The 17,278-nt window shown below is 37.5% G+C and overlaps 2 protein-coding genes across 9 annotated transcripts in view; one reads left to right on the forward strand and one right to left on the reverse strand.

Annotated features, from left to right (window-relative positions):
- HIBCH (3-hydroxyisobutyryl-CoA hydrolase) overlaps positions 1–2,457 on the forward strand; it is a 107,452-nt gene extending 104,995 nt beyond the window's left edge. For all 4 annotated transcript variants that reach the window (XM_082397389.1, XM_082397387.1, XM_082397386.1 and 1 more), the window contains one exon: positions 1,823–2,457. In XM_082397389.1, the coding sequence (XP_082253515.1) occupies positions 1,823–1,938 (116 nt within the window). In that variant the 3' untranslated portion in view covers positions 1,939–2,457. The remainder of the gene's footprint in view (positions 1–1,822) is intronic.
- Positions 2,458–3,442: 985 nt separating this feature from the next.
- The window catches only part of LOC309631227 (small membrane A-kinase anchor protein), a 297,357-nt gene continuing 283,521 nt past the window's right edge, over positions 3,443–17,278 (reverse strand). For all 5 annotated transcript variants that reach the window (XM_082397456.1, XM_082397457.1, XM_082397458.1 and 2 more), the window contains one exon: positions 3,443–7,489. In XM_082397456.1, coding sequence (XP_082253582.1) covers positions 7,028–7,489 — 462 coding nt within the window. In that variant the 3' untranslated portion in view covers positions 3,443–7,027. The remainder of the gene's footprint in view (positions 7,490–17,278) is intronic.

The following is a 17,278-nucleotide window of genomic DNA, read 5'->3' on the forward strand; positions in this document are numbered from 1 at the left end:
CTTAGAAAAGAAAGGTATTGTTTTTTAGATATACTGTCAATTATTTTAAGGAAAAAGAGCTGAAACCAAGCAGCATCAAAGTTCTGATTCATAGCCCAGGTGGTTATCAAGCTACTTTTTAATGAAGAGAAAGTATGTAACCTCATCTTTCAGCATAACCTCTTTATTCAGAAAGCAGTATCTATTCTGGGTAAAACTGTTAAGATGTTCTTACATAACCAAATGTTTGCTACAATTTGCTAATTATAAAGTATGTTACCAAATTAGATAAAATAAACTATCAATTAGGGGAATGGCTGTAAAAAATTCTTACTTTTAACATCTAGAATAAACTTCTTCCTTTAGAAGAATTTACAGAAAAAATTTTTTTAAAGGATTATCTCAGAAGAGCTAGAGAGCTACCAACTGGAATTTGAGTGGGTGCCTCATGAAACCTGAAAAACCTGAGTTGTCTACATGGCAAGAACTTGTTTTATCTATGCTAGAATAAAAATTTTGTTAGTTTGAAATTAAATAACCTGCAAATTTGATTAATATTCTCTTTCCATTTGACCTTCAGTGCACTGTCAAGGAGGTAGATAGCATTGACCCACAGGGCTTTTAGGGAAGAGATTCTTGTAGAAAGAATACTCCAGGATTGTTTTTATTTACTCTGTCCAGGGAATGTAAAACTTTCAAACTGGCAGGGATCATAACATCAGTGTTCAGTATCACCACTGATCTGACACTGGAATCCTATAGTTAGGCAGCCAAACCGTGAAAACCTCCAGTATCCACATTTAATTATGCATAAAGCCCCCTTCCCTCTACCTTCTGAGGCAGCCTACTGCCTTTGGTTCCCAGATGGCTTCTTTAACTATTTCGCCTTTTAGTGATTAACTCATTTTTTTAGGTTCACTGTAGACTTTGTATGTTTAAATACTTTAATTCCCCACAAGAATTACGCACATCTTAAGCATGGCTGAAATTCCTTACCACAACCAGACTAGGTACAGCCCCATTCTCTTTCTTTTTGGTTTTTAATTTTTTGAGATAATTGTAGATTCAAATGCAGTGTAAAAAATAATATGGAGAGATCCTGCATACCCTCCACCCAGTTTCCCAAATGGTAACATTTGTATAACTGTAGTATGCTATCACAACCAGGAAACGGACATTCTCCTCCCTTTTTAAAGGAGGTTATGGATTGATTGCCTCATACTTACTTAAAATCCTGTGGGGATACTATGTGGCTACACTAAGTGATGACTACACTGAAAGAAGAGAAGCAGAGCTTCTCATGATAACCTGAAGGTGGTCTGGTATTTTAATTCAGTGTGAGCTAGAAGATTCAGCAAAACAGTTGTATCCACATTTAATTATGCATGAAGTCCCTTTCCCTGTACCTCAAGTAATTTTCCTCTCAGTTCAATGTGGAGGAGTTTAGAAGACAGATCTGGGCCCTCCCCCCTCTCCTGCCTTCCCTTTAAACCACACCAACTCTGGTTTTAGCTCTTTTATAAAGAGCTAAAGAGAGATTTCATTTATGATATTATTAGAAAAAGAGAAAAAAAAGTTCTAAGGCTTAAACCACTGGATTAGTTCAGCAGACTGTATTCAAGCTAGAGACCATCAGGCTTAGCAGGTGAGGTCATCATCCAATTCTGTGAGGGCTTAATTTAAGGGGAAAAAGAAAAAGGAACACATACAAAAATTTCAACTTTGCAGAAAAAGATGTGCTATAGAAAATATGCCTAGTCCAAGGTAGTTTGTGTCAATTCAGTAATTAAAATCTGGTAATACCAAAGAGAATACTAACGTTTCTTATGTCTTTACTTGACAGTTTTAATAGATAAAGACCAGAGTCCGAAGTGGAAACCAGCTGATCTAAAAGAAGTTACTGATGAAGCTTTGAATAATCACTTCAAATCTCTGGGAAGTAATGATTTGAAATTTTGAAGAGACTGGATTTTTAAAGTATTATTTTGGAGCAGAGTTGGCAAACTATGGCACATGGGCCAAAGCCAACCTGCTGCCTTTTTTTTTTTTTTTTTTCATATATCCCTCAGCTAAGAATGGTTTCTGCATTTTTAAATGGCTGGAGAAAGAAATCAAAGACCAATATTGCATGGCATGTGAAAATTACATGAAATTCAAATATCATTGTCCATAAATAAAACTTTATTGGAACATGGCTTTACTCATCTGTTTACATATCTGTGGCTGCTTTGAGTAGTTGCAGTAGAGATTGTAAGGCCTGCAAAGCCTAAAATAATTACTGTCTGGTCCTTTTCAGAAAAATTTTTCCAGCCCTATTTTAAAAGATGGGAAAATTTGAAGGTCTTTAGAGATTCTTGAGTTAGTATATCTAATTGAAATGGCAACTTTATGTTTTGGCTTAGGGTATTGGTTTTTAATGTTGATTAAGTAAACTTATGTATAGGTTATAAAAAATAAAAACTCTGAAAGTTTTTTGGATATACTGTGTTAACACTTCATAGAATTTTCTCCATATATAAATCTATTTTAAAATAATTATGAGTTTCTGTAGCTGAAGTGTTCCTTTTATAATGATAGAAATCTCAGGCAAAGAGAAAAGGTTATTAGGTTGTCTTTCCAGTATTATCGACTCAGCCTTGGCTTTTTCTGAAGTTAACCAGAATCCCTTCCTATGGGGAAAGTAAAAGCATTATTTCTTGTTGTTTAGAGTATTTGCTAATCTGGCAGAATGAGGCATTAGAAAACTCTAATCTCTAAGATAGACACTCTGCCTTCTGCAATTTACATCAGACTTTTGTGATAACAGTAATTTGTTCTTACACAGTTCAAATCAGGAGAAAGAACTTGAAAACAAGAGGACTTTTGTTCAAAATAGAAGTACCTTCAGTAATTGGTACTGTTGACAAAATAAGGTTTTTTTAAGGTACACAACTGTGGATGTTCCAGACTTGGAACATTAATATCTAGGTAAGAATCATTTTTAAATTAAAGATCAGCTTATGATTTACTTTATAGCTTGGTACAATTTTTCCTTCATTCCAAACCCCTCAGAAACTAAGAGAACTTTAGTCTTGTGAAAGAATGAAAAGCAGGCAGAACCGAAAAAGACATCAAAGATTATATCCTGCACCCTTCTCATAGATGAGGAAATTGCAGTCCAGAAGGAATTGCTTTAAATTTTCTGTTCTCAATATACTTAACATGAAGCATTTTTCTTCCCCCCAAAATTAGGAACATATTTGGAAAAAAGATGCCATGATAATGAACATGTTTACATTTATATCTTAAAGCTTCTAAATGTGGATGTGAATGATCTAAGAAAATACTTGTATAAATGGACTTTTATTTTCTTTGTATTTGCTAGAAATGCATAAAATGTTAAGTCGTTTATGTTAAAAAATTTGAAATCACACAATGGTGAAAAGCATTTGCTTGCTTCAGTTAAACAAGGACTCGTAACTAGTTAATTGCAACTAGACTTTTATTGAACAGTTAGGAAAAATGTTTTCACAAAAATATTTGGGAAAAAATATACCATTTCATAGCTAAGTCTTACAGTGAAGAGAATTTGCTAACAAAAGTTGAGTTTTGCCAAGTAAGATGTAGGGAGTACATCTGAGCCTGTGCCCACTGCTCCAAGGAAGACATGTCCAGTTTGGTCACACAAATACAGGATGGGGGCATTATGATTAAGCAAACAATTTATTTGTTAGAACTTTGTTTTTAAATTACTGTTCCTTGACATTTATAATTTGTCTCTAACTTTTGATTTCTCAAACTATATAATTACAAAAGTATAGTTCCCCCATCTCATAAAATGCCAGTGATACTGAGTAGGATATATGAGTGTCATGCTACTTCATTCGTTCAACATGTCTCTTTTTAATACTTATAAGGCAGTTTGACACAAATGATTCCTTTGGGACTAAGATAAATTTTTATCCCCTTCAAAATTGTGCTTTAAGTGCTAATAACCATAGGTAGTTTGCAAAGAACTGATAAGGCAATGGCAAGTGGAGAACTGTCAGGTCAAAGGCCTGTGACTGAAAGGTAATAACTAGCACTCAAAAGACACTGAACTGGGAAGGGAGCAGTGAAGCACATGTGTGGGGTTATGTGAGTTTTCTTAAATGAGGAATCGGCACATTTCTCTCTGCTAATCTGCTGCTTCCAGAGTTGCCCCCTGCAGGTTCTTTGTCATGCTGGTGGCACTCATCTGCCCCTCTCCTGGATGTTCTTGAGGGAGAAGATTCAGTGGTTGGGCACATGTGACTGTGGTAAAGAACGGAATGGAACTTGGCTACTGTGTCCTTCCCCTCAGATGAAAACATTGGAAACTTGTTTTTGGAGCCTGACGTGAGTGTTGTTTCTTGGGCCCTCTTTTCCCCATTTTCTTTTCCCTTATAATTTGGCCACTATTCTTATTTCTTCTGTGTTTGTGATCTAAGTTGGAACAAATGTTTCCCATTCCAGTAGCTAATAATTCTTTCAGTCTTCTGTTTTATATGTCTCCTTCCTTCTCAAGCAGCCCTTCTACTCTTTGTTCATGAAAGACCTTCAAAATGAAGTAAATCCAATACTTAAAGATGAAGGTATGTAAGAAGTTGAATTATCCTATCAAAGATGTTCTCATTTATCTTGTCATCTAGGCCAAACTATATCTTGATAACAATCATACGCAGTACACTTGTTGATCCAGCTCCTTCCTGCCTGCCCCCAACTTGGTTAATCCACTAACTCACTGATTATGCAAGCCTTTGTAGTTCCATGTCCATGGTATGACATATTATACAGCATACATCTCCAAGTAAGTCTCTGTATGTCACAAGATACTATACTATTAAAGTGAGTCAGGGGCAAGGGGGTGGTGCTCAATGACAAAACCCTATTGCCATAGTATCAGAGAGGGTGGCAACAGAGATCAGACTTCCAGCTAGATATCGGTCTGGCAGGCCTGCCTGTATTATATCCCTAGGAAATAGAGGCCCAGGGCAAAAGAGGAACCTGAGATCAAAATATTTAGATATAATCAAAGCCTACTAGTCTATGTCCCTATGTATGCTGAAAAATTTAGTGTGATGCGCTGCTTTTATATGGCTTTGTGTTCTCAACATAATATGTATTATCTTATATACTTAATTATATCTTTTAAACAGCAGTGACCTTGCAGCAAAAGTATCTGATGTAAAATATAAAATGAATGAAAAACGGCAACATCTAGGCTTTTGTCTGAGTCATTAGTATAAGCACTCATAAACCTAAATTTTTCTTCATGAGCTGGAAATATGTTTTGCACTTTTTGGAAACTTTCTGTTCTTAGCCTTGCAACTTCAGATCCTTGTATAAACAGGGGTGGTGGTTTTTCTATTTTGTAAAGTTGCTAGATTATAAGTACAACAGGACAGTACAAACCCTGGGATTAGGTGAAAGTTAAATGACCAGTTGTCCAAAGGCAACTGAAAAATGGCACACCACTCACTTCAAAAGAATTTTCTTTGCCCATTTACCTTGGAGAATTCAGTCTATTTGATTGTGGGTTTCAGAGTATAACTGCTAAAATCAGAGGTAGCAATTCTGCCTGCTTATAAGGTCATATACATTTATGTCATTAGAAGTCACAAGCCTTTTTCTGCCTTTCTTTAGATTTCAATGACAAGGGTCTGTTGTATCTTAATAAAAGGACCTAATCGCACTGGCTTAAATAATTCCTATTCCAGTTAAACTCAATGTGTGGCAAATCTTGATGAAAAGATACTTCTAAAGACTCTCAGTCTCAATTTTCTTGCAAGTTACATCTTCTAGTATCTTCTTCCCCCTTTCTTGAATTTTCTGTTATCATTGATCTTAAACAGTACTTAATTTTTTTTTCTTAAAAAAAAAAAGGCTTCCCAAAACAGTAGCCAAATTTATGAAAATAGTATAGTATATGGCTGTAAATGCCCCATGGGCTTTGTTACCATTAAAAATATACATGAGTATTCCCTTTGGAAGAGTATTTGATCTTTTGTAATAACTATAAATTCTCATGCATAATCTGGTCCCATAGTAATCTGAATGGTGATTGCCCATGTACCAGCCCCTTGCATCTGTGAGACAGTAAAGCTTAACATACATGCAACACTGAGACCAGATTCTTCTTTCCACCTTGCCAACTAGGGCTTCTGTTACTTTACAGTTTTCTGGATTGCTGTTTATAAAAGCTACCCCTGCTTGTTTTCTTGTATAGTAATATCACTGGGCTACCTAATTCAATGCAAAAAACATTGTCATGACTTCTGTAAATTGTATATTGTTAAGATGCTTATATGCAAAGTCTGAGTCATCCAGTAACAGGTGTGATTAGTTAGGGCCCTGAGGTTCAAGGTGATAGTTATGCTTTTCATCTACAAAAGTAAATATCTTATTAAGGACATGGTTCACGGTGGACCTCTTCCACATGGGTTGCTTTCTAATGCTTGGTCATTTGTGTTAAGAAGGAGGGATCCTTGACTCAAAAGATTTTGGCAAACAAGACCCACTGTTAACAGCTATGGCTTGAGTGCCCAGGCAATTCCCTTGCCCAGGCATTTCAAGAAAATCCTTTTCATATCTTGTTTTTTTTGTATAAATTGACAAATAGTTATTTTAAAGGAATGTCTTTAAAATGACCATTTTGAAAACATGGGTATTAAATAAATTTAAATTCTTAAAGAATTTTTTTTTTAATTTTAAAGAATTTTAAAAATTCTTATTTCTTTGGTGATGGCATTGTTGCCTCTGGAAGTGGTGTGACACAGCTGATTACTGTGGCACCAGAGGACTTACATTTAACCCTTTAATGACTAAAATCCAAGACCAAGCAGATAGAAATTGCTGTTAATGTAGAACTGCTTAAAACACTTCATTTTAGGTATTCTTAGACTCTTGATGGCTATCGAAATATTTTTCTTTATACCCAGATGGAGTTATTTGTATTTATTCATACCAGTTTTTGCTATTGTTTCATGTATTTAAACTAGCACCAACTTTATCCACAATTTGAGAAAGTGTCATCATCCTACACACAGCGTCAAGGCCCCTCACTCTCAATATATGGGATGTCATAGTACTTGAGGTGGTTGCCAGCCCACTGCTGCAAGGCATCACTCAAGATTTCCTGGGACAGGCGGTGTGCAAATTCAAAGACCACAATTTCAGGCCCTAGGGGTTCCTTCACGTCCTCTTTGACATTAACTAGAGAAGGCATCCTGAGTAGAAATCTCTCTTCAGGCATAAAGTTTTCTTCACTCTCATGCCTCTTCTCACTCTCGAGTGTGGTGGGAAATGGGAAAGTTTGCTTTGATTTCATGCAGCCCATGTTATGAAGAGCTTTGACTGAGTGAAGGAAAGCAGTAGCAAAGACTACTTCAACAGCATCTTTGGAAAACAAACACCAAGCATCTGTCCACTTGATATTGAGCAGTGCTTTTCCTCTCCAGGCTACTTCAGAAATCAATGTTCCCTTTTGCCAATCTTCACATGTAGTGTTTATCTGTCAAGAGAAGGGAAGTTTCATTTTGAAGTCATAGAATGCAAACTACTGTACGATTAGGTAGCAAGTAGAAACAAATCTTTACCACTTTCATCACTTGGAGGAAATGTAAGGTAACAACAGCTTTATCTTATCAATAGAAAGAAAAGATAATCATTCAAAAATGGCATTTAGAAATAGGAAAATGTCTTTTCAAGATCAGGCAAATTTTATAAAACTGACAACAAACTTTTGCTACCTTTGATTTATTTATGTATACCAGGGCTCAGCAAACTATAGCCTTCGGGCCAAATTCTAGCTGCCTGTTTTTTCAAATATAGTTTATTTGAACATAGGCATGCTCATTTGTTACGTATTGTCTATGGCTACTTTCATGCTTTAGTGGCAGAGTTTAGTTGTGACAGAGAGAGACTGTGTGGTCTGCAAGCCTAAAATATTTACTCTCTGGCCCTTTGGAGTAAATATTTTCTGACTGACTCTGAGCTATACTGTTGAGGGAAACAAGCATATCAAAATTTGCTCCTGCCTCAAACATCATGAGCCTGCACATCTTGGGCTGTGTCAGACTTTGTCCCTTGGTCACACATTTACAACTCAAAGAGTACGACAGAATGATGGTCTTTCTTTACACTAGGGCCAACTCTAAACAACACAAGTTAGACATGGCAAAGCCACCTATTTTTCCTTCTGAATGAGATATGAAATTTTGAAGCAAGAACAAGATGGTGGAGTAGAATGATGTGAGCTCACCTCATCTCACAAAAACAAACACGGAAATCACAACTGCTGAATGACCATCAACAGAAAAACCCTGGAAGCTACCAAAAAAGCTATCCTACACACAAAAACAAAGAAGAAGCCACAACGAGATGGTAGGAGGGGTGCACTCGCAATAAAGCCAACTCCCATATCTGCCAGGTGGGTGACCCACAAACTTGAAAATAATTACCTTGCAGAGGTTCTCCCACAGGAGTGAAAGTTCTGAGCCCTACAACAGAACCCCCAGCCTGGAGGTCTGGCATCAGGAGGAGCCCCCAGAGCATCTGGCTTTGAAGGCCAGCGGGGTTTGATCACAGGAATTCGACAGGACAGGCAGAAAAAGAAACTCCACTCTTGGAGGGTGCACACAAGGTCTCATGTGCACCAGGATCCAGTGGAAAAAGCAGTGACCGCATAGGATCCTGGGCCAGACCTACCTGCTGGTATCGGAGAGTCTCCTGTGGAGGCAAGGGGGGCGGCTGTGGCTCACTGTGGGGACAAACACACTGGTGGTGGTAGTTCTGGGGAGTACTCATTGGTGTGAGCCCTCCTGGAGGCCCCCACTTTCTCACCAAGACCTGGCCCCACTGAACAGACTGCAGGCTCCAGTACTGGGAAGCCTCGGGCCAAACAACCAACAGGGTGGGAAGACAGCCCCACCCATCAGCAGATGGGCTGCCTAAAGTCTTCCTGAGCCCATAGCTGCCTGCTAGACACACCCCTTGACATGGCCTTGCCCACCAGAGGGACAAGACCCAGTTCCTCCCACCAGGAAGCCTGCACAAGCCTCTTAGACCAGCCTCATCCACCAGGGGGCAGACAGCAGGAACAAGAGGAACTACAACCCTGCAGCTTGTGGAGTGGAAACTGCAATCACAGAAAGACATGACAGAGGAATATGTCCCAGACAAAGGAACAAGAAAAAAAGCCCAGAAGAACAACTAAAGGAAGTGAAGATAGGCAATCTACCCAAAAAAAGAATTCAGAGTAATGATTGATAGTAAAGATGATCCAAAGTCTTGGCAAACGAATAGAGGCACAGAACAAGAAGATACAAGAAATGTATAATAAACAGCTAGAAGATCTACTAAAGAACAAACAGAGATGAACAATACAATAACTGAGAGGAAAAATACACTAGAAGAAATCAGTAGCAGAATGAGGCAGAAGAATGGATAAGTGAGCTAGAAGACAGAATGGTGGAAATCAAAGACAGAAAATATTGAAACAAGTGAAAAGCAACGAATAACATACAAGGCAATACCCATAAGGCTATAAGCTGATTTATCAGCAGAAACTCTGCAGGACAGAAGGGAGTGGCATGATTATATTCAAACTGATGAAAGGGAAGAACCTACAACCAAGAACACCCAGCAAGGCTCTCATTCAGATTCGACAGAGAAATCAAAAGTTTTACAGACAAGCAAAAGCTAAGAGAATTCAGCACTGTCAGGCCAGATTTGCAACAAATGCTAAAGGAACTTGTCTAGGTAGGGGGGGAAAAAAAATGACTACAACTAAAAACAAGAAAAACTACAAATGGAAAAGCTCACCGGTAAAGGCAAACACACAGTAAAGGTAGGAAATCATCCAACACAAATATATCAAAACCAGCAATCGTGAGAAGAGTACAAATGCAGGATATTAGAAATGCATTTGAAATTAAAAGACCAGCAACTTAAAACAATCTTATTTATATAGAGAGTGCTATATCAAAACCTCATGGTAACCACAAACCAAAAATCTATGATTGATAGATACACAAAAAAAGAAAAAGGGATCCAAACACAACATTAAAGATAGTCACCAAATCACAAGAGAACAAAAGAAGGGGAGAAAAAAAGACCTACAAAAACAAATCCAACACAATTAACAAAATGGCCATAAGAACATACATATCGATAATTACCTTAAATGTAAACAGATTAAATGCTCCAACCAAAGGACATAGACTGGCTTAATGGATACAAAAACAAGACCTGTATATAAGCTGTCTACGAGAGACCCACTTCAGACCTAGGGACACATACAGACTGAAAGTGAGGAGATGGAAAAAGGTATTCTATGCATATGGAAATCAAAAGAAAGCTGGAGTAGCAATACTCAGACAAAATAGACTTTAAAATAAAGACTGTTACAAGAGATAAGGAAGGACACTACATAATGATCAAGGGATCAATCCAAGAAGATATAACAAGTGTAAATATATATGCACCCAACATAGGAGCACCTCAGTATATAAGGCAAATACGAACAGCCATAAAAGGAGAAATCGACAGTAACACAATAATAGTGGGGGAATTTTAATACCCCACTGTCATCAATGGACAGATCAGACAGAAAATCAATAAGGAAACAAAGGCCTTAAATAACACATTAGACCAGATGGACTTAATTGATATTTATAGAGCATTCCATCCAAAAGCAGCAGAATACACATTCTTTCCAAGTGCACATGGAACATTCTCCAGGATTGATCCATGCTGGGCCACAAAGCAAACCTCAGTAAATTTAAGAAAACTGAAATTATATCAAGCATCCTTTCCAACCACAATGCTATTAGATTAGAAATAAACTACAAGGAAAAAACCTTAAGAAACACAAACACATGGAGGCTAAACAATATGCTACTAAACAATCAATCAATGGATCACTGAAGAAATCAAAGAGAAAATCAAAAAATACCTAGAGACAAATGAAAGTGAAAGCACAATGATCCAAAACCTATGGAACGCAGCAAAAGCAGTTCTAAGAGGGAAGTTTATAGCAATACAATCTTACGTCAGGAAACAAATAAACCACCTAACCTTACACGTAAAGCAACTAGAGAAGAACAAACAAAACCCAAAGATAGTAGAAAGAAAAATAAAAATCAGAGCAGAAATAAATAGAAACAAAGAAAACAATAGAAAAGATCAATGAAACTAAAAGCTGGTTCTCTGAAAAGATAAAATTGATAAACCTTCAGCCAGATTCACCAAGAAAAAAAAGAGAGCTCAAATCAATAAAATTAGAAATGAAAAAGGAGAGGTTACAACAGACACCACAGATATACAATGGATAATAAGTGACTGCTACAAGCAACTGTATGCCAATAAAATGGACAATCTAGAAGAACTGGACAAATTTTTTTTTCTCTCTTTTAAAAAAAGTTTTGGCCATGCCCAACAGCATGTGGGCTCTTAGTTCCCTGAACAGGGATCAAACCTGTACCCCCCTGCATTGGAAGCATGGAGTCTTAACCACTGGACCACCAGGGAAGTTCCCTGGACAAATTCTTAAAAAGGTACAATCTTCTAAGACTGAACCAGGAAGAAACAGAAAATATGAATAGACCAATCACAAGTACTGAAATTGAAACTGTGATTAAAAAACTCCCAACAATCAAAAAAGTCCAGAACCAGATGGCTTCACAGGTGAATTCTATCAAACATTTAGAGAAGAGTTAACATCTATCCTTCTGTAACTCTTCCAAAGAACTGCAGAGGAAGGAACACTCCCAAGCTCATTCTACTTGGCCACCATCACCCTGATACCAAAACCAGACAAAGATATCACACAAAAAAAATTACAGGCGAATATCACTGATGAACATAGATGCAAAAATCCGCAACAAAATACTAGCAAACAGAATCCAACAACACATTAAAAGGATCATACACTATAATGAAGTGGGATTTATCCCAGGGATGCAAGGATTCTTTAATATATGTAAATCAATCAATGTGATACACCATATTAACAAACTGAAGAATAAAAACCATATGATCATCTCAATAGATGCAGAAAAAGCTTTTGACAAAATTCAAAACCCAGTTATGATAAAAACTCTCCAGAAAGTGGGCATAGAGGGAATGTACCTCAACATAATAAAGGCCATATACGACAAACCTACAGCTAACATCATAATCATGAAAAGCTGAAAGCATCTCCTCTAAGATCAGGAACAAGACAAGGATGTCTACTCTGGCCACTTCTATTCAACATAGTTTTTTGGAAGTCCCAGCCACAGCAATCAGAGAAGGAAAAGAAATAAAAGGAATACAAATTGGAAAAGAAGAAATAAAACTGTCACTGTTAGCCGATGACATGATACTATACATAGAAAATTCTAAAGATGCTACCAGAAGACTACGAGAGCTCATCAATGAATCTGGTAAAGTTGCAGGTTACAAAATTAATACACAGAAATCTCTTGCATTCCTATACACTAACAACGAAAGACAAGAAAGAGAAATTAAGGAAACAATCCCATTGGCCATTGCATCAAAAGAATAAAATACCTAGGAGTAAACCTACCTAAGGAGGCAGAAGACCTGTACTCAGAAAACTGTAAGATACTAATGAAAGAAATAGAAGAGGACACAAACAGATGGACCATGTTTTTGGATTGGAAGAATCAATATTGTCAAAATGACAATACATCCCAAGGCAATCTACAGATTTAGTGCAATCCATATCAAATTACCAATGGCATTTTTCACAGAACTAGATCAAATAATTTTACAGTTTGTAAGGGACACAAAAGACCCTGAATAGCCAAAGCAATTGAGAGAGAAAAATGGAGCTGGAGGAAAATCAGGCTCCCTGACCTCAGACTATCCTACAAAGCTATAGTCATTGAAACAGTATGGTACTGGCAGAAAAACAGAAATATAGATCAATGGAACAGGATAGAAAGCCCAGAAATAAACCCATGCACCTATGGTCAATTAATCTACGACAAAGGAGGCAAGACTATACAGTGGAGAAAAGACATCCTCTTCAATAAGTGGTGCTGGGAAGACTGGACAGTTACATGTAGAAGAATGAAATTAGAACATTCTTTAACACCATACACAAAAATAAATTCAAAATGTATTAAAGACCTAAATGTAAGACCTGATAATATAAAACGCTTAGAGGAAAACATAGGCAGAACAGTCTTTGACATAAATCGAAGCAAGATCTTTTTTGATCCATCTCCTAGAATAACAGAAATAAAAACAAAAATAAACAAATGGACCTAATTAAACTCAAGCGTTTGCACAGCAAAGGAAACCATAAACAAAACGAAAAGACAACCCGCAGAATGGGAGAAAATATTTGCAAACAATGTAACTGACAAGGGATTACTCTCCAAAATACACAAACTGCTCATGCAGCTCAATGTCAAAGAAACAGACAACCCAGTCAAAAAATCGTCATAAGACCTAAATAGACATTTCTCCAAAGAAGACATACAGATGGCTAAGAGGCATATGAAAAGATGGTCCACATAGCTAATTATCAGAGAAATGCAAATCAAAACTATAATGAGATGTCACCTCACACCAGTCAGAATGGCCATCACTAAAAAGTCTACAAATAACAGATGCTGGAGAGAGTGTGGAGAAAAAGGAACACTCCTACACTGTTGGTGGGAATGTAAATTGGTGCAGACACTACAGAGAACAGTATGGCATTTCCTTAAAAAACTAAAAACAGCTACCATGTGATCCAGCAATCCCACTCCTGGGCATATATCTGGAGAAAAACATGGTTCCAAAGGATACATGCACCCCAATGTTCACTGCAGCTCTGTTTACAATAGCCAAGACATGGAAGCAACCTAAATGTTCATCGACAGGTGAATCGATAAAAAAGATATGGTACATATATACAATGGAATATTAGCCATTAAAAAGAATGAAATAATGCCATTTGCAGCAACATGGATGGACCTGGAGATTATCATACTAAGTGAGGTAAGTCAGACAGAGAAAGACAAACATCATATGACATCACTTATATGTGGAATCTAAAAAAAAAAATGATACAAATGAACTTATTTACAAAACAGAAACAAACGCACAGAAAACAAACTTACGGTTACCAAAAGGGAAAGGTGGGGCGGGGGAGGGATAAATTGGGAGTTTGGGATTGACATATACACACTACTATATATAAAATAGATAACCAACCAAATATTATGAAAAGCTTAGATTAATTTAAAATTAGCTTAAAAGTTTCTCCCCCTAAATATTTTACTGTTTGATGTTTGGACAGTCAATAGGGTACAATGCTTGTGATGTACCTTCCAAACTTCCCAATGGAATGCTGTCACTGAAAGAACTTATCTAAGATAAGGGTAACTAAAACAGTACAAACTTCACTGGAGGGAGGCCTAGCCATAAGAAAGTGCAGGCAAAGACTCTATAAATGAGGTTATGATCCCTGACTATATCATAGTTTTTGGACCAAAAACAGCTGTAAAAATTCGTGAAATGAAACTCCATTGATTATTTCTGAAACTACTGATCTTAAGGTAAAAACTAGCATGCATTTAATTTATTTCTTAATAGTTTATAAGAAGTCCAAAAAAGGTGACCTTTGCCCAAGTCAGTACTAAATATTTTTTAGATTTCTTTCAATTTTATCCAATTTCTCCCATAATATACTCCTTCCCCACCTCTACCACTTAGAAGGATGATATGGAGGGTTGGAAAGGAAAACTAGCTCTCTGCTTCTGATTACCTTTAGTTCTATACGCCCTGCTATATGCTCCAGAGATGCATTTCAAAAAGGGCATAAGGGATGTGTGTGATGTATCTGGTTTACTAGACTGAACTCCTAGAAGACAGGAACTGGCCTGGTTGTGCACCTCTAACATGTAATGACTTAACGTAGTATCTGTTTTGTACTATGAGGGATTGTTAAGGGAACTGGACTTAGTTAACCTGAAAATGATTAGAATGCAATGAATGTCAGATAAATAAAAGTCCATGAGAAGAATCATGAGAACATTCTGTGTTTTCTAAGATCTTTGGTTTTGCAAAAGCAGCTTTACCTTACCATGACAAAAGTAGTGCCAGATTTGCCCTCACACCAAAAATAACTTTAAACCTGGACAAAATATATGTGGGCGGCTATTTTCAGACATTGAACAACAGCATAGGATTCTGATCCCCAAAAGAAGGGAAACACATGATGTTAAAAACCCCACAATTGATCCTCTTGAGATTCTGCCTGAGAATCTGATTCAAGCAGAGGGGCAATTCTGCTGTGCCGCAGAGGCAGAGGCTGAGATACTGAAGCAGGTGAAATTACAAGAGAGTTCAAGAGTAAAAGGAGCTGGGAGGGAGGCAGAAATTTGCATGGGGTCTCACTGAAGCTGAGCAGGACCCTGCAGGGCCTTCCTAGGGACAGACCTGTGTGTCCTCGGCTTCTAGTTTATAGAAAAGCTTTAGCCTCCTTGGCCTTCCCCGAGTGCCAAAGAGCAAATGCAGAAACAAAGGAAAACAGTCAAGCAAGACAAAATAATAATAGCTTAGCCATGAAACAAAGTCAAGGACCTTTAGTTCCTCTTCAAGGGATATAGATATATGTATATGTATAACTGAATCACTCTGCTGCACAGCTGAAACTAATACAACATTGTTAATTAACTATACTCCAATAGAAAATAAAAACTTTTAAAAAAGACAAGGGCTTCCCTGGTGGTGCAGTGGTTCAGAATCTGCTGCCAATGCAGGGGACACGGGTTTGAGCCCTGGTCTGGGAGGATCCCACATGCCGTGGAGCAACCGGGCCCGTGGGCCACAACTGCTGAGCCTGCGTGTCTGGAGCCTGTGCCCCGCAACAAGAGAGGCGGCGATAGTGAGGGGCCCGCGCACCGCGATGAAGAGTGGCCCCCGCTTGCCGCAACTTGAGAAAGCCCTCGGACGAAACGAAGACCCAACACAGCCAAAAATAAATAAATAAATAAATTAAAAAAGACAAAATATCCAACAACAAAAAAGAAATTTGAGACCACTTTAGGAGTGAACTTTAGAGCAGAGGTTGACAAAACTTTTTGTTAATGGGCTAGCTAATATATAATTTAGGTTTGTGAGCCATATGGTCTATGTTATACTACTCAGGTCTGTTGTTGTAGTGCAGAGCCAGCCATAGCTAATATGTAAACAAATGGGCAATGGTTTTTATGTTCCAATAAAACCTAATTTACAGAAACAGGCAGCCAGCCCACGGGCCATACTGGGCTAAGTTCAAACAAACAGTTCCATTCTAACAAAGAATAAAATTCAATACCATTCAAAGGAAGATGTGTAAGACACTGCCCAGAAAATGAAAAGACAAGCCACAGACTGGGAGGCAGACTGGAAGAAGATATTTGCAAAAGCATATCTGATAAAGGATTGTTTATCCAAAATATACAAAGGAGTCTTTAAAACAACAATAAGAAAACAACCTGATTAAAAACTGGACACCGGATCTGAACAAACACCTTACCAGAGAAGACATACTGATGGCAAATAAGCATGTGAAAAAAATATTTAACATCATATATCATTAGGGAGTTGCAGTTTTAAATGACATTGCGATACCACTACAACCTATATGAATGGCAAAAATCCAAAACATTGGTAACACAAAATGCTAACGAGGATGTGGAGCAACAGAACTCATTCATTGCTGGTGGGAATGCAAAATTGTACAGCCACTGTGGGAGACAGTTTGGCAGTTTCTTACAAAACTAAACATACTCCTACCATATGATCCAGCAATCACACTCCTTGGTATTTACCCAAATGAGTTGAAAAACTATGTTCACACAAAAACTTATACATGGATGTTTATAGCAGTTTTATTCATAATTGCAGAAATTGGAAGCAACCAAGATGTCCTTCAGGAGGTGAATGGATGAACAGTGGTCTATCCAGACAATGGAATATTATTCAGTGCTAAAAAGAATGAGTTATCAAGCCATGAAAAGAAAAGGAAGAACCGTAAATGCATATTACTAAGCCAGAGAAGCCAAGCTTTCCAACTGTATGACATTCTGGAAAAGTCAAAACTATGGAGACAGTAAAAAGCCCAGGGGTTACCAGGGGTTAGAGAGGAGGGAAGGTTGAATAGGTGGACACAGAAAATTTTTAGGGTGGTGAACTACTCTGTATTATACTATAATTGTGGATATGTGCCATTATACAATTGTCAAAACCCACAGAATGTACAACACCAAGAATGAACCCTAATGTAAACTACAGACTTTGAGTGATCATATGTCAA

Source organism: Balaenoptera borealis, assembly GCF_965194805.1.
Source record: "Balaenoptera borealis genome assembly, chromosome: 6".
NCBI classification, from domain to species: domain Eukaryota; kingdom Metazoa; phylum Chordata; class Mammalia; order Artiodactyla; family Balaenopteridae; genus Balaenoptera; species Balaenoptera borealis.